The 22,323-nt window shown below is 40.9% G+C and overlaps 1 protein-coding gene across 5 annotated transcripts in view; it reads right to left on the bottom strand.

Annotated features, from left to right (window-relative positions):
• ARID4B (AT-rich interaction domain 4B) overlaps window positions 1-22,323 on the bottom strand; it is a 120,134-nt gene that overhangs the window by 96,492 nt on the left and 1,319 nt on the right. For all 5 annotated transcript variants that reach the window (XM_077345655.1, XM_077345664.1, XM_077345626.1 and 2 more), the window contains exon 2: window positions 22,179-22,241. In XM_077345655.1, coding sequence (XP_077201770.1) covers window positions 22,179-22,184 — 6 coding nt within the window. In that variant the 5' untranslated portion in view covers window positions 22,185-22,241. The remainder of the gene's footprint in view (window positions 1-22,178; window positions 22,242-22,323) is intronic.

Here is a 22,323-nt window from a genome sequence, read left to right as displayed (position 1 = left end):
TACATATTGGCATACATATTCAGTTCCCATCACATATTGATCCTGATCTAGAAGTTATTACCATCTTTCTATAGATCCTTCTTTTGCAACCATTCTACTTCTTGGATTTCCTGACTGTTGAACCAGTCAGCTTGTACACTCATTACTCCCTGTATGCATCCCTCCCAGATAGAAGGTAGCTTTTCTCTGCCCAGGATGCTTACTTGTGTTTGCCATGCATGCAGGCATCATATTCTTCTGGCTGATATGGCAGAAACCGTAGGTATTGAGTCCAAAGTTGCATCTGTCAAAAAAGATGTGGCTTTAAGAAGTCTGTTGGCACCCTCAGCAAGCCAATGGCTTTTGTCTGGAATAAGCTGCAGTATTTCCCTAGTCCAGACTGTAGCAGCCCTGGACTCAATAGAAGCAGTGGTGGATGCTCTAATGGTCACTGCTGAGGCTTTGTGTACTTTAATGCAAAGTCAACCTTTTTATCTAGACCCTCTCTGATGTATCCTTCTCCATCTTCAGACAACACTCCTGGTGACTGTAATACTGTAACCGGTGTATCAACCAGGGACTAATCAGCATAGCTTTAAAATGAAGCCTCTCAACTGCCTATAACCCATGGGCTTCCCCATCCTGCTTTCATCTGCTTTTTTAAAAACCTGCTGATATGAACTTAACTTGGGAAAGAATTCTTTATTTCCCTTGGGTCTATGTTTGGTGTCTTAAATAACTGCTTGCTCTAAATCTGAATAATGATCCAAATAATTTAAGGTATAGATCTGCTAGGGTCTTTGACAGTAGGTACTGATAGTCTGTAATGTACACCAGCAGCCTCTAGAGGCAAGTTTCTGCTTTGTGTGTCTTTTAGTTTTGACAATGCAATGCTCTCGTATGTCAGTCAGTGAGTGAATGAGCTGACTGAGAGGTTATCTAAAGGAAGGCCCAGCCAAAGAGAGAATAGGCCAAGGAAGATTATAAAGTTAAAGCAAAGCTAATATATCTTGTTGTTCACAATACTACAGACTTGACATTTGAAAACTCTGACTGACTACTCAGGGATCTCTATCTCCTCTCCATCTTCCTCATCTGTGGGAATTCTCCCACCTCCTTATGATTAGTGTCAGTCTCTGAGGGGGGAGCAAATATCATTAGAAGGCTGTTTCTTCCTCTCTTCCATATTGTTTTGGTTGGCCAACCAGCAGTCTCTCAAATCAAAATAATTCATCTTGTATTTGTATGCATTTGGCAAGAGAGCGAGGAAGTGCAGCCAGCTAAGAATATTTCTGATCTTAAATCACTCTGCTAACAGAAATATGCAATCTCCTATCTCGTTTGCCTTATAAATGAGAAAGATTCTGGAGAAAGATTAAGGAGCCCAAGAGAATTTACATCAATAGTCTGATTAACTTCTGATGGACCATAGTCTGGCACCCAATATGTAAAATTCCTCCTGTTCATGGTGCCGAAACTTCAGAACTCTCTCTCCAGAGATATTTGTCTGTCCCCAATATTGTTGTCGTCTACCAGTAGGTGAAAAATTTGTTTTATTTGGCATACCCCCAGTTGGCCCTCCTCTCTTAGGGTGTTATATATCCATTCAAGGTACTAGTTATCACTATAAAACCGTTCATGGCCTTGGGCCCATATCTGCAGGACCACCTGTCCTGCTATGTTCCACTGCGACAGCTTCACTCACATGACCAAAGCTTCTCAAGATCTCTAGAAATGTGTTCTTAACTATAGCAGCCCATATATGTGCATCCTCTGTTGTGACTCTCACCTTATAGTACAGCCTACCTGAGGAGGTCAGGAAGGTTTCCACACTTCCTGCAGAATGTGTAAAAAAGGAATGACCAGGAGGGCATTTTTATAAAGAGAATAGGGCTGTAAAATAATGAAATGGTTTAGGAAGGCACTTTTATGAGAAAATAGTAGCAACTGCTTATAACCATCTTGCTTCTACTGCATTGTCTTTTATCATTGTAATTAAAGTACTGAATTTTTAGTACGTATGTTGTGCCTTAAGACTGCTGTTTGTTTGCATTATTTTCCAACTTTGAAAATTCTACAGCACTGTTTATTGGATATGCTGTCCAATTGCATTATTTTTCTATTTTGTAACCCCTCTTGAGTCTCAGTGAGGAAGGTAAACTATAAATAACAAACTTCATGTGGGACAATTGCTATAACATGATTTTCGGCAACACTGCAATCTTCAGGAATACAAGAACCATAAAATAGCAGAACCAGTTATAAGTGGTAAGACCTGTAGGAAACCTACCAAATGTTTAAAGGAAAGAAATTCTAAATATAATGGGCTGCAAAATAGAAGTTAAAGAGAATATATTATCTGAAGAACTAAATGTTATATCACTAGTAAATATGATGCAGAACTACTCCCTCTATTTCACAACTGTCTTTATGAACAAGATAATAGCTGTTTAAAGTAACTAACTGAAGGTAATTTTAATACATTGCATCAACACAGAAATAATCCCTATTTTCTATTTACAGGAAACCATTTAGAAAACAATCCTATTATTTAGGTTAAAGGCTGAGATTGTGTGTCTTGAATCTCTATGCATAAAGCAGAAGTGATGACCTATCTTATGCATATACGCTAGAAAATATTAATAGGCTAGACTAGAGTACATTATCGGGCAAAGTCTGACATTCCATCAATGTAGCAGAAGCTGAGGCGGATTTTCTTTTCTTTTTTTGCACTTGAGCAAGCACCCTACACTAGCTTAGCACCTTTAAACACAATACAGAAATATGCAGTGGTTATTTCTACAAAGAAATGCAAAGTACAAAGCCAACTACTGTAGAATGAATGAACTTGAAGACAACTCAAAGAGGTTAAGAAGGTGCAACTGAGTGGTTATTTTATATAATCCTTGTGATTATGATAAGGCAAGATTATATGCAAAAAAATACAAGTAATGCTTGCAAACACTTCTCTATGCCCAATACACAGTTCAATAAGAAATCCCTTCCCCCAAATAAGTAGTTTATAGAACAGGATTACACTCAGAGCTAATCACAAATCACCTATAGAAAAGCTGTAGCAAGAGAATCATTAATATTTCAAGATAAGCCATCCTCTGTTCCAAGATTTATGGTATTATGTGTATGTAAACAGGGCAAGAAGTAACAAATGCCAAAAATACACAGCAAAGCCTAGTGTCAGCACGCAATACGGAAACTGCATATCAGGTATGATATACAGTATCCCCACATGTACTCTACTTCAGGCATAGTCAACCTGTGGTCCTCCAGATGTTCATGGACTACAATTCCCATGAGCCCCCTGCCAGCATTTGCTGGCAGGGGGCTCATGGGAATTGTAGTCCATGAACATCTGGAGGACCACAGGTTGACTACCCCTGCTCTACTTTATGAGACATAAACTCTCATCAGGAACATGAAGTTTATGTTGAGGCAGACCACTGGTCTCTGGAGTTCTGTAATATATACTCCAGCTGGAAGCAGCTTTTCAATGTCACAAGCAGAGATTTCTGCTAGAATTGATCCTGAAACCAAAAATTGGAAATTGCAAAGACTGGGGAGGCAAAGCATGTCTTCTCCCAACCACTCCATTCAGAGATGCTAGTCCCAGCACTTAGCTCAGATAGTGTTGAAAACGCAGAAAGCAGCACATCCAGTGAATAGTCAATATTACTGCACACAACATCATTAAGATATGTTTAAATATTCTTAACCTATGAAGTGCATGGAATGTATTTCTTGAATCAAAGCAATGATAAGCATAATAGGCTACTATTAGAAAAATTAATTTATATACTTTAAAAATGATTGATGACTAATCTTTTGAATCTATATTTTATAAATGTTCACTGAGAATAATCAAGTCATAAGAAGTAATGCAGTAATCTGACTAAGTATTCCTATTCAATTAATTGTAAACACAATAATCTTCTTTTAAAAGACTCTTAAAGTTTTGGATAATGGAACTGTCAAAGTATAGTAACAAATTACTTTACATCCAAAAAGTACTGAAATGAAATTTGAAAAAGTTTTAGTATGAAATTTTGCCCAAACTCTTATACAGTTTATTTTTCACTGCTGTAAAAGCAGAATATTTTCCATTATTAAAGAAAAAGCTACATAAATGGATAAAAATATTAAAGCAAGGATCAATTAAGGACTCTGTCAAATATCACTCTTTTATTACTTCCTGACAATTGCAGGCTTTCTGTACATTTAAACTCATAAGCCATTACATAACCGATTACATATTTCTCTCAATTTATACACTAGTACAAACACAAGTAACTTAGAGACATCTCTACTGATTTGAAACAGAAGGGAGGGAAAAATCAATGTCAGGCATCTTTTGCTATTACTCTCTGATAATGGGTTGAACCCTACACTTCTGCTCCACTGATACTAGTGACATAAGACCAATTTGCACTAACAGAAATTACCTGGTAAAAGAACACAGGTGTCAGAAGAATGAATGTGCAGGATACTACATTTACTTCCTACACAAGTTTCTTGTTCCGCTTACAAGGTTTTTCCCCGCTCTCAAATTGTGGCAGAATGGGCTCATTGTGCTCATAATGGCATTCAGAATCCAGGAGGTTTGTGAAGTGATCTTAATTTTTCCTGTGGCACAGATGACCATGAAACACAGAGTGTTAGTAGACCTCACAGAACTGGAGGTTATGGAGAGCCAATCCTATCCTGTGTTACTTGGCCAGGATCTCTTTGGTAGACAATTCTCAGTAAATGTAGTAACATGAAGCCAAACCCTAGAAGGGGAGCAGGGGAAAGAAAGTGTCTCTGTGGAGACCAGATCTCCTTTGGGAGCCAGAGGGAAGAAGTGGCTTAGGTTACTGCAGGAGAAGCAGGCAATTCTATACACAGGTCAGGTGGTGGTGACAGATTACCCAAGAGAGAAAGAGATGCCTCTCCAGTTGCTGGGAAAACCTTGGAGGGCAGGGTGGCACAGGGCCTGCAGGGTACAGCAGGCCGTTCTGCCACACAAGGTATAAGCTTTTGTGTGAACACTTGTTCAGATACAGTAAAACAGATGTCAACCATTAAAATAGGGGGGGGGAGTTGATTGCCAGGAAGGGCTAATTGTGTCAGAATCCTGAGTATTCTGCCCTGTGTTTTAATTTATTCCTCTGATTGATGTTTGGAGCTGTCTGCTTTGGCTGACCTGTGATGTCTCTCAGTGCTGGTTCCCTTCGCACCTCAAGGCCGCATTCCCTAGTATGTGCTTTATGGCCCCTGCTTCCCACAACAGGGCTGTGTTGAGGCATTACACTCCATTTGACTTAGTTTGTCCTTTTGCACCTGGTACCCTGATTAGAGGAATGTTTAGTCTTCTTTTGAAACCCGAGTCATCACCTTCCCATGGGAGGGAGGGAAGGCGATGTTCCTACGGTTTATATATGTGAAATCCCTGCGTGTGTCTCCAGTTCTGCCTAGTTCGATTGTTGGATGCTTTCGCTTGTGATTAAAGAAACTTTCAAAAAAGAAGTTTACTTGTCTACAAGTCTAGAATTCTGACAAATTGGAATCAAAAGTCTTTCCCCAATTTTATTTAACATCAATATTCGCTCACTTGCACAGCTGGCCCAGGGTTATGGGTTGGGCTTTCACCAATACATGGATGACACCTGACTCTTCCTGTTGATGGGTCGCTAGCTGAATGCACCCCCAAATTCATTGGGCAGATGCCTGAAGGATGGCTCCAGCAGAGCCACCTGCAACTCCACCCCTCTAAGATGGAGGATCTGTGGCTGGGGAATAAAGGACCAGAATCCCCTGCATTGACTGAGTGCAATTAACAGCTTCGTACACTGTCAAGAGCTTGGGGGTGAACCTTGATGCCTTCTTATCAATGGAGGCACAGGTCACAAATGTAGCTTGCCTGTCTGGACAGCATGTCCAGACATACTACCACAAGCAAAAAACTTTTTTTTATGCTACTACAGCAATGAGGTTGGTTTTGGCCAAGAACTGATAGTCACCGGAAATTCCAGCAATTTCACTCTGGCTTGATAGGTGACTGATTTATTGAAAATGGCAAAACTTACTTCTATAGTCAACAGTAAAACGATAGCAGAATTCCAAGAACAGTGGCATTTTTACATGGATTATCTTGCCAAATGAAAAAGACTAGGAGACATGCGGGATTCTGGGAGGCTGAAAGGGGACAAATTGTAACCTGATGATGTCTTTCTTATTCTGTTACTTCTGTTTATTCTTATATCTAAAAATATAAAGACTTAATTTAAAAAATGAAGCTTGCCAGGCATTTTATCATCTGCACCAGGTGAAGCTACTGACACCCGGTCTGTCACCAGAAAACCTAGCCACAGTTACCTATGCAATGGTCACCTTCAGATTGAATTACTGTAACTTGTTCTAATTATTTATTTAGATTTTTATAACACCCTTCCCTATGGCACTGGGCAGTTTACATAAAACATATAGAACATTTACAGAGAACAATATCAATATAACAATAACAATATAACAGATATCAATATAACAAATAACAATAACATATCAGCTAGAACAACATTTCAACAAGAAACTTTGACAAGCTCTCGGTAGGGGGGGAGGGACCTGTAGATGTTTTGAGTCTGTTGGCCTCAAGCAAATGCTTGGTGGAAGAGCTCCCCTGCAGAATTGTGGAAGTTCAGGCAGGCCCTGATCGCTTTGGGGAGCTCATTCCACCAGGTGGGGGCCAGGACTGAAAAGGCCCTGGCCCTTGTTGAGGTCCGATGTACCACGGATCCGCAGCCAGTTGAAGGTGGCGGAGCGTAAAGCTCTTCTGGAGGTACAGGCAGGGAGGTGGGTATCAGATACACTGGGCCCAGACCTTAAAGGTGATTACCAAAACCTTAAGCCTAATCCAGAATTCAACTGGAAGCCAGCCAAGTTTCTGGAGTACCGGCTGGATGCGAGATCTCCATGATGTCTTACTGAGGATCCTAGCCGTGGCGTTCTGCACCAGTTGTAGTTTCCGGATCAAGGATAAGGGTAGAACAAGTTACAGAACTCCAGTCTAGAGGTGACTATCACTGTGGCTAGGTGCTCTGGGTCCAGGTAGGGCGCTAGTAGTTTGGCTTGGTGGAGGTGATAAAATGCCAGCCGTGCTACCTTTGTGACCCGTTGAGAGGAAGAAGTTGATTATTTCCCGGAGGGGGGCTCCTATTCTTATGTCTGTTGTTTTTTAGGAGCCACGATGGACACGGGTCTAATGGGCAAGTTTTTGGCCTCATTGTTGCTAGCATCCTGTCCACTATGCAAGGCTATCCTTGGCCCTGATCCAGATAATATAGCTGGTACAAAATGCAGCAGCATGGGTCCTTAAGGGGGCCTTATGGAAGAGTTGTATTCAACCTGTCTTCCATCAGCTGCATTGCTTGCCATAGAAGTTCCAGATCATTTTCAAGGTTTTTGTACTGACCTTTAAGGCTCTGTGCAGTCTGGGCCCTATGTATCTTAGGGACTGCCTCTCCCAATATCTTCCCTGGAGAGCATTACGCTCTGTGAACATCAATCTGCTGGCTATCCCTGGCCCGAAAGACATTCACCTGGTTTTGATCAGAGCCAGGACTTCTTCAAACCTAGTTCCAACCTGGTGGACTGAGTTGCCAGCCGAGATCCAGGTCCTGACAGAGCTGTCAAAGTTTCACAGGACCTGTAAAATGGCACTCTTCCACCAGGCCTCCCATTGAGACCAGGGCTGTTTGAAGCTTTTTGGGTCTCCAACCATTTCCTCTTCCTTAGCTCTCGCCTACATATTTATTGTCATCTTCAGTCTGGGGAAGCCAGTGGAAAGAACTAAGAGGGTGAGAATTTTTAAACTGCATTTTAGTCCTGTATTTTCATTGTATTTTTACAACTATATTATATTTTACTGTGTATGTGGACTTATTGCTGTGAATTGCCCTGAGCCCATTTATTTATTAGATTTCTATACCTGCCTCCCAATTCACTTAGGGTGGTATAAATTAGGTATAAAACACAGCTCAAAATTCTGGTTAAAACTTTATTAATTTAAAATTATTAAAATAATTTAAACAGTCTGATAGCAGTAGTCAGATTGTAAGTCACCTACATCTCTCCAGAGATTTCCCCCCCCCCAGGTATTTCTGAATAGGGGCATTTCCAATAGGGGGTCCGAACAGATGTTCTCATAAGGGGAGGGGCAGTATAGAAATTAATTAATATAATAATAAAATATGCATAAGTAACTGGGTGATTATAGCTGAGATTGGATTAAAGCAGTTGATAAGATATGTAAGTAGCAGTGAATTAGCATACAAATACAAGCATTAACAAGCACAAGAACTGAATATGTCTAGTGGCATCCCCAAGATAAACAAAGCAACTATGGGTAAAAGCAAGAACTGAGAGACTTAGCATGTATAGGTGCACACTTCTTAGATACACACATGTACACACATGTATGTTTCTGTGTGTGTGAAGTTAGTTGTCAGGAAAGGCTAATTAGAGTTGATAAAACAGAGAAATAAATAAGCTAAGATCTAAATAATGCACTTGGTAAGACCTGTGGATAGCAGCAAATTGAAATATCTTTAAACCGCTCTGCCGTATTAAATAAGAGGGTAAGGGGTAAGTGGGAGGAGAGTGGGTGGCCGCTGTCTGGGATAAAAACTTGGAGCGAATCAGGAGCCGCAAAGCGGCTCCTGATTCGCTCCTCCAAGTGGCACTCTAGGGCCAAGTGGCCAATTTGGAGGCGCGTGAACTGCGCCTCCCCATTGGCTACTTGGCCCATCTCCCGAACACCGCGCCGCCGACTCTCCACTCCTCCCAAGCTGCCATCGTCGCCTCTGTGGCCGCCAGATGGTGAGTCAGCTGCGGACTTCGCCCAAGCACCGGGATGGCCGCTGGGGAGGAGGGTCGCCCTCTGGCATGGCCGTGCCACTGGCGCACACCGCCAGGAACAGCAGCGACGGACAGCGAGCCTGCCCACCCCCTTCCTCTGGCCCCTGAAGAAGCCACGAGGTCCCCACAGGGACTGGCCGCTGCGGGGCATCCACGCCTAGGCCAACAACCGCCCGCACCCCCGGCCTACACCAGCTAGCGCCCGATTTATTCAGAGGACAGCGGGCTTTATTTCTAGTATACAAATAATAAAAGGGTTACCAACAGATGTGAGAACTAAGTTTGAATCCAGTGGCAATTTTAAAACCAACAGAGTTTAATTCTGGATACAGGTGAGAATGGAGTACTTATCATGTGTAGTGAAATAAGAACCTGATTTCTCTGTTAAGCCCTGGGGGTTCCATTGTCCTGAGTGTTGTAATAACTTTTAATTCAGCACATTCATTTGCAATAAAACAGCTACTCTGAGGTTTCCAATTGAGTGCTCTCTGAGGTTGAAATGCTATCCTACAGGCTTTTCAGTTTTGTAGTTCTTGATGTCAGATTCGTGTCCATTGATCCTTCGGCATAGAGCACGCTTTCCCAGTCTGGTTTTGTGAAAACCTGGGGTTGCTTGATGGCCCAAGAAGGGTTTCCCAAATGGGTGGAGTCCCCTTCCTAGCCTGTCTGGACAGAGTGGGAAGGGGATGGGCCTTGGGAGGATGTGTGCACAGCTATCCTTCCCAACTATATTCTGCAAGATTGCACCACTTCCAGGGTTTTTCAAAGCCTGAAGAATGTTTTGGAGGGTTCTCAAGAGTAAAAGAGTTCAAAAAATAAGGTATAACCTGTTTGCCCTATGCAGAGAACTGTAAAAGTACAAGTATAGCTAAGAGATTTAGTAAACATTTAATTATATAGCTTTTCTATAACTAAGTAGATCTTCATACTGCTCCAGCCAAGACATTTGATTGTGTTTGTCTCACCATTTCCAGTACTTCCTTTCTGGCTACCCAGGTCCTAATGCTCTCCTAACACATTCTCTGGCTCCTATCTACCCCTATGTCTATACTATCGCCTCCTGAGAAAAGTAGACTTTTAGTAGTCAGTCTCACAATCACTCCTTTTTAATACCCCCAATGAGTCACAAATCAATGAAGTATTATGGAAAATCTTTGTAACTATTCCTAGTAACAAGCAAGAATTCTAATTTTATAGCTAATAACTTAACCATATATTGTATAACTAAAGTGTACTGCTACATTTTGTTAATTTTATTAATTATGTACATCTTAAGAACCAACTTTCAAACAAACCTTTGTGGCATTCCTTTATCTCTTAATTAACCAGAAACACCCATTGCTAGACAAGAGACACCAACAGAACCTTGCCTAATTTCTGTTTTTGCAACTGGCCATTCAAAAAGGTGGAAAAAAGACACTGGTACATCGTAATCCTTGTATGTTTCTTAATCAGTATTATAAGTAAATCTTACCTACAGGAGCAGTGACCATGATTTTATGTTAGAAAACTTCATCAGAAACTGAGAAGTAGCTAACTTCGTACCTACTTCAGCAAGCATAAAGTATTTAATTAAAAATACAGAAGAAAGAGAAAGGTACCGAGTGGAAATTATATTATTGGGTCCCAGCGTACTTATTTCACCCTTGTTCTTTATTTTTATTTGTACTCTGCTTTTTCACCTGACCGGAATCAAGACAGGCTTTCACATTGTTTCCCCCCTCTTCCACTTAATCCTCACAACAATCTCCTGAGGGTAGACTAGGCTGAGAGACTGTGATGGGCCCAAGGTTCACCTGTCAGGACTTCTATGGTAATCAATCATCCCAGGTTCTAGTCCAATATTCTAACTACTACATCATATCAGCCCACTACACTATACCAGACCTTTAATATACAGATGAAGTCACAGAATGAGATTGCCCAGAGCTTTGAGGGTAGATGTTCAATATGCAGATTTATCCAAGCCTTCATATGCACCTGTCTTGCTTCTGACACTGTGGCCAAGTGGTTAAAGCAAAGCAAAGTGAAGCTGAATCCAAACAAGACAGAGGTAATGTTGGTTTTCTAACAAGAATCCACTTGTCCTAGATGGAGTGACACAAGATTTTCCAAGCAAAGTAAGAGCTTGAAAATGCTTGGTGTAGTGGTTAAGAGTGGCAGCTTCTAATCTGGCAAACTGGGTTTGTTTCCTGGTCCTCCACATGCAGCCAGCTGGGTGACCTTGGGCTACTCACAGCCCTAACAGTGCTGTTCTCAGAGCCCTCTTAGCACCACCCACCTCATAGGGTGTATATTATTGGCATTTCTGTTGTAGGGAGAGGAAGGGAAGGTGATTGTAAGCTGCTTTGAGACACCTTCGGTTAGTGGGAAACAAGGTATAAAAAACAACTTTTCTTCTCATGGTCCTTCCCTTACTCTTTGAAAAACAGATTGGCATGATAGCTAGAAGCACCTTCTATCAGTGGCATCTGATTCACCACCTTGGTTATTTAGACTCAGCTAATCTGGTCATGGTTACATTACTACAGCATATTTGATGTGGGGCTGCCCATGAAGACAACCTAGAAACTACAACCAATCCAAAATACAGCAGCCCAACTGCTGTCAAGAGTCCAGCCAAGAAACATGTTGCCCATTTTGAAACACATACGGATGTCAGTCTATTCAAGATGCTGGTCATGACCTTTGAAGCCCTTCACAACACAGGATCCACATATTTGAAGGACTGACTACTTCCATATGTCCCTGTGTGCCAACTACAGTAATCAGACAGCCATCTGTTGGCTATTCCACTCGTTTGGGTGGTTCTTTCAGCATCAAGCAGAGCTCATATATTTTCCCTTGTGGTTCCAGCTCTGTGAAATGGACTCCTAAAAATATTCAAGAGGCATTGCATCCCTCTTTGCCTGTTCTTTTGAGGGGGTTTAAATGGCAGTCATCTTTTAAGGAGGGATTTGGGGTTTGCTGTTCTATCTTTCATTTTAGCTGGGGATGGTTTAACTATTAGTATGTCAGCTTGAACAAAGATAAAAGGTAGGATATATATATATATTAATAAAGCTGTTCCTTGTTAAGGGCAAAAGGGACAATGGCAAAACAAATTCCAAGAATGCTAAGTGTTGATATGAATTTAACTTATTCCTACCTCATCTATTAAGGCTCTTTAACCATTCAGCCCTCTGTTCCAGTTGCTGAAATATTTTTTTTAATAATGAACTTACAGGGATAGCCCCAGTTCACAAAGTGGGACAGGAGAGTAAGTACACGAACAAGTTATAATATCATGGTACTTTCTCCCTGATACCATCAGCTCAATGGTAAAAAACATGACCACTAAATCTGGTTGAAACAATTCCGGGTATGCTCCAAAACTCACAGAAATAACTTTCATTAAAACTAGGTTTTCAAGATGAATGTAATCATTTTCATGCAGGACTAATATCAGTCACATTTAATGCTGAAGCAGGTAGATGAGGGAATCTGCATACAAGGAAAGAGGGAGACAATCCATATGTGAACAGGCAGGTGGCATGAATCCTTCCAAGTCACTGCTTAAATCAGCCTTTCTCAACTTTTTTACCGTTGAGAAACCCCTGAAATATTTTTCAGACTTTGAGAAACCCTAGAAGTGGAGTGATCATGCAAAATCCAGCTGGATCGGGGCAGGTTGGCCATTCTCATGTTAGATTCTGATGTGATCAACCACAAATTGGCTCACTGCCTTGCTGGGACAGGGATACAGCTTTAAGCTGGTTATGCTCCTTTCTCCAGAACCGGACCCAGAGGGTAGCAGTGGGGAATGAGCTGTTGCACCCCTGTCAACTCCCTTGTGGAGTACCTCAGGGGGTGGTGCTCTCCCCCGTGCTTTTCAACAACTTTATGCACCCTCTGGCACAGCTGATCTGGAGTTCTGGGCTGGGCTATCATCAATATGCGGATAACATCCAGCTCTATCTTCTCAAGGACAGCCATCCGGACTCTCCCCTAGAACCATACGCCAGATGTTTGGAAGTCATGGTCGGATGGCTTGAGCAGAGCTGCCTGAAACTCAACCCCTCCAAGACAGAGGTCTTATAACTGAAAAGGAAGAGGGCAGGTCAGGAAGTAAGTCTACCTACTCTGGCTGGAGCACAACTGACCATTCTACCCCAAGCCAAGAATCTGGGGGTGACCTTGGATGCCTCACTGACCATGGAGGAACAGGTCAAGAAGGCAGTCCAACAGGTATTTTTCCATCTGCGCCAGGCAAGGCTACTAGCGCCCTATCTGTCCTCTGAACATCTAGCCATAGTGATCCATGTGATGGTCGCCTCCAGAATTGATTTCTGTAACTTACTCTATGCGGGCCTGCTCTTGTCTCTGACCCGGAAATTGCAGCTGGTGCAAAATGTGGCTGCTAGGGTCCTTGCAGGTATGTCTTGGAGGGCCCATATCAAGTCTGTGTTGAGGCAGATGCATTGCTTGCCAGCTGCGGCCCAGATCCAGTGCAAGGTTTTGGTTTTAACCTTTAAGGCACTTTGCAGTCTGGGACCCACATATCTGCAGGACTGCTTGTCACTCTATGTCTCCTTCAGGGGTTTGCACTCTGCTGGTACCGATCTGCTGATCATTCCTGGCCACAGGGAAGCCCATCTGGCCTCGATCAGGGCCAGGGCCCTTACAGTCCCAGCCCCCACCTGCTGGAACGAGCTCCCGGAAGAGTTACAAGCCCTGCGGGAGTTTTTGGCATTCCACAGGGCCTGCAAGATGGAGCTCTTCCACCAGGTTTATGGATGAGGCCAGTTTCACAGAGCATAGATCTGGTGGGGCCCCTCTCAAGGAAGACACTTGCTTCAAATTTCTTGACATCTCTGGTGGTGACCAGTTACTGTATTACCGTCCCTCCTAGGTGGATACACCATTTAGGATGGGGTTGTTCTTACCACCATGCTGCTAATGATTGTATCACTGTGTTTTGATTTGGTTTTTAATGGGGTTTTATTAGGGGGTTTGTATTGGAAGCTATTTATTTATTTGTTTGTTTGTTTGTTTATTTATATATACCGCCCTTCCCGGAGGCTCAATTCAAATAAATTTGTAACCCACCACAAGCCGGTTCGCCAGGAGAGGCGGGCAATTATTCAACTAACAAACAAACAAAGAAGCAAACAAATAAAAAATATATATGGCTGGGAAGCATAGCTGTGTACATATGCATCCAGGATCCCTCGCTTCACATACCTTCCAGGCACATCATTGGCCATTGGGGGGGGGGGGGAAGGGGTGGCAGGTCAACATGATCATATATGGTCATATCAGCTCATAAATATTTAACCAAATACATAAAAATTAACTCCCACTGATTAGGAAAACCATTCTAGGGCCATCAAGAAATCCCAGGGTTTCACGAAAGCCTGGTTGAGAAAGCCTGCTTTAAATGACAACCATAAGACTGTGAGATGTAATTCAAACAACCCTACAATTCTCGATTTCTCAATGTCCCAGTATACATCTCCTTCACCTACCACTATGCATTACAATAAAAATCCTCCTTGCTGAAATAGGAAGGGAGAGAGATGCTGAAGGCCAATGATGGGGCAGTCAAAGTGATGAGAGAATCTGTCTACAACTGTTGGCTACCTTTGGGTAGCAGTCCAACATTTGTTGTCTTCATGACTCTCTTGTATGAAACCATATTGATGCAAGAGATAAGTAGTACATTAAGGTCTCAGAGGTAAGCAGCACATCCAAGCTCTCAGAGAACTTCCAAAGCACAGCACATCTACAGGAACAAGACACACTCCTCCTTCCAAGCTCCATGAGATTTGTTATTACTAAAAAGGGGGGAAATATGCCTAAAATAAGAAGAAAAATCTGTGAATTCCTAGATTAAAAGTTCTCCGTGGATTATCTTGCAACTCTGCCAACATACTGCATACATATCAAAGTTCTACAGTTTATAACTTGTTAAATTGTTGTACCCCCATTTCAATGTTTCAAAAATTGGCTAGATTTCTTCCGTGAGAGTGATGTCTGCTTGTTACTCAGTGAGAAAGAATATCCCTCCTTTCCCCCAGAAAGAGTTTGGAAAGGGAAGTTGCTGTAGTTTCCTTCCCCTCCTCTGGGTCTTTTGCATAAAGTAATAGCAGTTAGATTTTCTGCAAAAATCTAACCATGAAGCAACACCTCTTCCATTCTCAAACTCTCTGCCCATGCCACGAATCTCAGAAAAGGCACAGGCTGAAGCCACAATAATGTTCTTTGTAGCATGCATAAACCAAATCTGCAGACCAGAATTTCTCAACCATGGTTTTAAGAAACACTGGGGTTTCTTGATGGCCCTGGAAGTGTTTCCCAAATGTTTCAAAATTAATTTTTTATATATTTTTTTCAATTTGTAAAATATTTCTCAAGTGATATGAGCATATTAATAACATATTTATTAATGATCTAGATGAGGGGGTGGAGGGACTACTCATCAAGTTTGCAGATGACACCAAATTGGGAGGACTGGCAAGTACTCCGGAAGATAGAGACAGAGTTCAACGAGATCTGAACACAATGGAAAAATGGGCAAATGAGAACAAGATGCAATTTAATAAAGATAAGTGTAAAGTTCTGCATCTGGGTCAGAAAAATGAAAAGCATGCCTACTGGATGGGGGATACGCTTCTAGGTAGCACTGTGTGTGAACGAGACCTTGGGGTACTTGTGGATTGTAAACTAAACATGAGCAGGCAGTGTGATGCAGCGGTAAAAAAGGCAAATGCCATTTTGGGCTGTATCAACAGAGGCATCACATCAAAATCACAAGATGTCATAGTCCCATTGTATACGGCACTGGTCAGACCACACCTGGAGTACTGTGTGCAGTTCTGGAGGCCTCACTTCAAGAAGGACGAAGATAAAATTGAAAGGGTACAGAGGAGAGCGACGAAGATGATCTGGGGCCAAGGCACCAAGCCCTATGAAGATAGGTTGAGGGACTTGGGAATGTTCAGCCTGGAGAAAAGGAGGTTGAGAGGGGACATGATAGCCCCCTTTAAGTATTTGAAAGGTTGTCACTTGGAGGAGGGCAGGATGCTGTTTCTGCTGGCTGCAGAGGAGAGGACACGCAGTAATGGGTTTAAACTTCAAGTACAACGATATAGGCTAGATATCAGGAAAAAGTTTTTCACAGTCAGAGTAGTTCAGCAGTGGAATAGGCTGCCTAAGGAGGTGGTGAGCTCCCCCTCACTGGAAGTCTTCAAGCAAAGGTTGGATACACACTTTTCTTGGATGCTTTAGGATGCTTAGGGCTAATCCTGCGTTGAGCAGGGGGTTGGACTAGATGGCCTGTATGGCCCCTTCCAACTCTATGATACTATGATTCTATATATGGTCATCATGTCAACCCATCTGCCCCCTCCCAAAATAGCCAATTATGGGTCTGGATGGGGTGGGAAGGGGAAGGCCCCAGGTGGGCATGCACACAGCAAAGCTTCCCAACCATATTCTGCACAATCGTGTCACTTCTGGGGTTTCTCAACTGTAAAAAAGTTGAGAAAGGCTGCTGCAGACCTTCAATAGAAAAAGTACACATAGCCTCTCAGAAATGCTCCTTGTAACAATTTCCTATAAACTGATCAGATATATAATCCCTTTACTTACCGTATATACTCGCATATAAGCCGAGTTTTTCAGCACAGTTTTTAGCACTTAAAAGACCTCCTCGGCTTATACACAGGTAATTGATTAACAGCCTGCCCCCAGCCAGCCATTTGCAGTATTGCATCTGCAACCTGAGCTCTTTGCAAGTGAGCTAGTGGCCTCCAGTTAACCTTTACCTTCTGCAAAGATCTTAAAAACTAAGCTCTTAGCAATTGAGCTAAGTAATTCCACCTAACCTTTGCCTTCTGCAAATATCTTTAAAGCTTACTCTGGCAACTTGTAGGGTTTGACTGAGGGATTCTGATATTTTTTCCCCTTCTTTTCCTAATCACTTCTTCCAAACTATTCTTTTGGTTTCTGTGGGTGGGGTGGGTTTTGGGGGTGCTTTGGGATTTACTGTTTTTTTCAGTGTTTCTTCTTTTATCTGAGGGGCAGCATTGTTTGTCTTTTCTTCTTGGGGTTGTTTTTCTTTTAAAAGTTGATTTTTACAGTTCTTTATTTCAGTGTTTTGCTCTGGGGGGCACTGTAGCCCCCAGTTTGGTAGCTGTTGTACTTGTTGTAGTAGGTTGCCAATTTTGGGTACTATTGTTCTGCTCTGGATTGCTGGCCTGGAGGGCACTGGCTTGGAGGGAACTGCCAGAGCTGTTCTCACAGAGCAGTTCTGTCAGTGCTCTCTCAGGGTGTCTGGCATCAAGAGAGGAAGGGAAGGCAATTGTAAGCCGCTTTGAGACTCCTTTGGTTAGTGAAAAGTGGGGTATAAAACCCAGCAACTATTCATCATCTTGACTTTTCTGTATTTGTTGGGAGGGAGGCTGGATGGGAAAGCCTGTGATGATTGAGCATGGATTAAGCGCTTAGGCCACCCTGTAAATTTACCAGTAACCTGCTGCATTTCCCACCCTTGGCTTATATGCGAGTCAATAAATTTGCCCAGATTTTGTGGTAAAATTAAGTGCCTCGCCTTATATGCAGGTCGGCTTATATGTGAGTATATACAGTAAATTATTCTTAAAATACTTACATTCATGAACAAGCCACAATAGTTTTTAGAAGCACTGTTTTATTTTATTCCCACATAATAATTACATAAGCATGAAGAAGTTGAAAAAGGGCCAGTGACAGGTTAGAAAGGGTGCAGAAGCAAGATTTTTTTAAAAAATTACTTTCATAACCCAACAATCAGACATCCGATAAGTAATTACATTCTCCCCCCTGTAACTTGTTTCAAGATGCTTCCATACTCCTGAACAAATTTCCTTTCTAGCCAGCTGTGCAGAAGAAATACAAAGTTCTTAACAAACTTCACTAACTTACAGCACATTGTCTGCAAAAACAATTGACCTTTTAACTAATGTGTGCTGCAGCCAGAAAGCTAAAACCACTAAAATACTGCAGGAGTTCAGTTCAGGCCATTTGTATAGAAACACTATCAAGAACAACAGATGAACCTTTAAACTTTTATATTACTAAAGACGGTCCTACAAAAAATTGCAATGGCTCACTACAAGAGCAAGTTATTTGGGTGGAATCATAATGCGCAGAGATCTCAAAGCAAGGGTGCTTTCAAAATTACTGTTTTCATATACCCTAATATCAAAAGGAGACAAAGACATTTTACACAACAAATTTCCAGTACTGATCTCACGTCTGTATGACACACATCTCTTTTTCCAAAGAGACATGCTGTATGAATCCTCTGCTACTTGAGGCTTTCTACTGAATGTTCTTGTGGCTAAACAGACATATTTGTGTGGGTCACTTGAGAGAATACTCACAGTGAACATGCAATCTCCTATAGGAAACTCATAAGAAATGTATTACATGTGAAGCAACCCGTATCTGTCCTGTGTGACCACCTTAAAATATGCTGAGAAATGCTAAAAACTGCAAATTCAAGATGGATATCCATATTAATCTGTGGCAGCAACATCCAGTAGAAATCCAGCAGTGCATAAGAAAATAACAAAATTTATTCCGGCAAGTTGGCCCTCACTTCACCAGATGTATGAAATATAATTCCATAAAGCTGATTAATTTATATTAAAGGTTGCACACAATGGAAAGGTGAGAGGAGGAGAGATGTTTTAAATTGACCTGTCTTTGTAACACAATCCAATCAAAAGAGTAATCAATCCACACAGCCTGGGTGACAGCTAATCTTCACTCATAAAATAAAACATTTAAAACATCATTCTCAGAAAGTTTAAGAACAAGTATTTCCAAATATATAACTTATAAAACAATCAAGGAGACAATACAAATGATCAAGACTTCAATATGTATTTTAATTTTAACTGTAAACTTTGAATAGGTTGCATTACCAGTCAGCAGCAAAAGTATATGTCAGTTTGCAAGCCTCGGTTCCTAAATTTTTCTAAAGGCAGATGCATGAAATTATTGTACATATGACTGTTAGTAGGCATAGCAGACAGTTATTAAGGAAGTAGGTACAAATTAATCCACTTACATTAGGTTGGTTTTATGCAACAGAGCTACATACAACCAAAATAATAATAACAATGACGTGATCAAAAGGCCAATGAACTTGCCTCATTCTATACAGGAAAACAAATATGAATCAGTTCCTTTGATATCAGATAAGTGCATTACACTTATTCTCAGCAAGAAACGTGATTCTTTCACCTACTGAAAAGCCCTTAAAACCTTGCTAACTTGCAATTTCCAGAACACATATATTATTGTGGTACTTCATGCTGTCTCTTGGCATACTGTGCTGTCTGATCTCTGGTTATGAGAAGCAAGTGATTAAAGGTGAAAGGGACAAGACATATTTTATTTATTTAATTTATATTTACTTTCTGATTTGTATGCTGCCCTTATCTAAAGGTTCAGGGCAGTTTACAATATCTCAAGCAATAAAACAAGAGTGAAGATAGTTTAAACATTTTAGGCATTAAAATCAAGTTTACATTAAACTCATAGGCCCTTATCACCATTCACTCTGATGGGGAAGGGGTTAAAGTGGTGTTACTAACTAGGAGGTGTATGGCAGTTGCTAACACCTATTTAAACGTCCATTGTTTCAGAATTCACTACAGTGTTACAATTTAATAGTTTCTATACCATACATTAACTCACACAAATGGATTAAAGGTATTGAATTCACAGAAGCTCCGGGGTGTGTGTGTAATATCAATTCACCTTATTAATAAATATAACTTGCTAAGCCATAATAATTAGCAAACTGAATCTTTCTTTTTTACAGTCTATGGTTCCTTCATCTGATGGTGTACTGTTCATGGGAAGACAAGCAAACTGTGCTACAAAAGGTTTTTTTAAAAAAAACAAAAGGAAAGCTGGGAACAGAAGTGGAGTTTCTAGACATAGCCCTGAACATCAACACTGTCTCTTTCACTTGAGGAAATAGTCAGAGCTTAGTGTATTGTTCTATAATTCATTTCATTCCAACATAGCTGAGTCCATAGAATCCATTCACCCAATTAAAAATTTTATTGCTTATTCTCATCTACTTAAGCACTACCTTCCACATCACTTTACAGATCAAGTTCGTTCTAGTAATACTTTAACAAGGCTAAAAAAAACCCACCTATCTTATTTTGGCTAGACAATCTTAACCTTACATTACCAGTATGAAAAATTACACTCTTTAAGGAAAAGATTCAAAGGAAAGCGCTGTGTTATTTTCTGTAAGCTTAAAAACAAAGTTTTAAACAATAAATTAGTAATAATTGGAACCCACTTAAATTCCAATACAGTTAAATAAAAATGGCAAGAGGGAGTCTGGCAGAAATTTATTTTTCTGTGTACAACAAAAAAAAAAAAACATTTTGGCAAGTCACAGAACACCACTAAAAAAAAAAAGCTTTTGACTAGCCAAGCTACCTATTTATTCCTCCCATACTCATAAGGCTTACAGCAGTGAGGATATAATATTTTGTCAGATTCACCTTTCTTTGGAGTGGCAAATGCTTTGTGCCCTCTTGCCCAAGGCTGTGCATTTAAGAGAGAACAAAGTCAGTGCCTGTTCTATCTCACCACCCTTTCAATGTAGAAAAGTAAACATTTTCCAAGTGTCTTATTCTCATAATCAGTTTTATCTAAAATTCTGTATTCAATGACTGATCTTGCATTTTTAATTGAAAAATCACTTCCAATAAGTACATGAATTAATCTAGCTTGCTATGGTACGCAAATGCTACACTGTCCAGTACGCTCGCTTCTGAAACAAAGTACACCATAACTTCATTGCAAATACATATTCTAAGAATTTCTTAAGTGGCAGTTTCATTCAAAGATTTACCTACACAAAACACAAACATAAGTTTAAAGTTGTTACACAGCAAGGATGTATCACAATGTTTCCTCAGACGTACGATATGTTGTACAGAACTTCACAGCTACAAACTCAAGAGTCCTGCTATAATCATAGTACCTGACTGTAACTATTTCAGCCTAAATCCCATATCAGCATATATACAACCCTGAATATTTTTAAATGATTATTTTCTTATTGAATGACTTAAGACTACTGCTTTCCACTTGTTATCACAAAACAACCATAATATAAGATACAGATTTTGATACATTGTTAAAAGAACTAACTAGTTATACTTTCGTGGTGATTATTACATCAAAAGAGAAGCACCTCATGAAGCCTATTTATGGAAAACTACCAATTAAATGGTACAAAATATTTGATTTGATGTTATTCTTAGTGTTTCCGGCACAGCTGATGTATAATTGCGGATATATCTATATCATTCAAGAAAGACCTCACTCGACAGATGAAGTAGCTTACAATATTTAATAACAAAGATGGTAGACAGTGCATACCATTCAAGTAGTCAACAATATTCCTTTTTTCATTTATTCAAAAAGTACCTTTAACAGATTGTTATTAAATCCAAGGAATCAGATTTATCACTGTGCAAGAACTTTATTAAGGACTTGGTCTGGATGTTTAGATAATAACATACTGTGCAGTGTCATGTGTTTATTGACAGTACAAGCTTTAAAATAAGAAATACTGCATACTTAATGGTAATTTCAACACATGTACAAGTAAGATGACTATTTTGATAAAATCAGCATATGACACAGACCACCAGCTGGCAGTGATTTTCAGATAACAGGAACATGTCATGTGAGTACTCATTCTATGCCCCAGTGAAAAGTGTTTGAAAGTGTTTTGGGGAAATAAATCTTTCTACATCTTGCAAGCATTTTTCTTTTTTACTGCAGATGTTTTAAAGACACTTCTAGAAACTCAGGATTATTGATCCAACAGGACTCATATTAAAGGAAAATAAATTTAACCTATCATTTAACCTCAACTGAGAAAAACTCAACTGCTTTAAGGGAGCTTTTCCAGTCCAATTCCATACTTTCCAATGGAGAACAAATGCCAAACTACTAAGGCTGGGCCAGGCAGCCATGTCCTTTCCCTTTTGAAAGGGTGTTGCAGAAGGAGAAGTCCAGAACAGCGAATTTACCATGCGCCCGCAGCACGGCATAAATACGAGTTTACAAAAGCCAAGCCAACGAACAAGCCTTCAGCATAACAGCTTGTGGTCTAAATCTGGATAAAGCTCCCAGCCTCACTCCAGGGAGTGGGGTTAGGGTAGACCTAACTCTCCGCGGGCCCCCATCCCGCCACCCTCTCCGATAAGCGCCGTTACCTTCATGACGAACTCGGGCTGCAGGAGGAAAACCCGAAAGAGGTTGAGCCGTCGCGGCTGGACCTGAAATTTAAAACAAAGCACTGAGCCACCGCACCACCCCCTTTTCACCGGGGCGCGCTCTGTATGTGTGTGTGTGGGGGGG

The sequence above is a fragment of the Paroedura picta genome, chromosome 1, assembly GCF_049243985.1.
Source record: "Paroedura picta isolate Pp20150507F chromosome 1, Ppicta_v3.0, whole genome shotgun sequence".
In the NCBI taxonomy this organism is placed as follows: domain Eukaryota; kingdom Metazoa; phylum Chordata; class Lepidosauria; order Squamata; family Gekkonidae; genus Paroedura; species Paroedura picta.
Note: the sequence above shows the minus strand (reverse complement) of the source record. Positions and strands in the feature narration are given on the sequence as shown.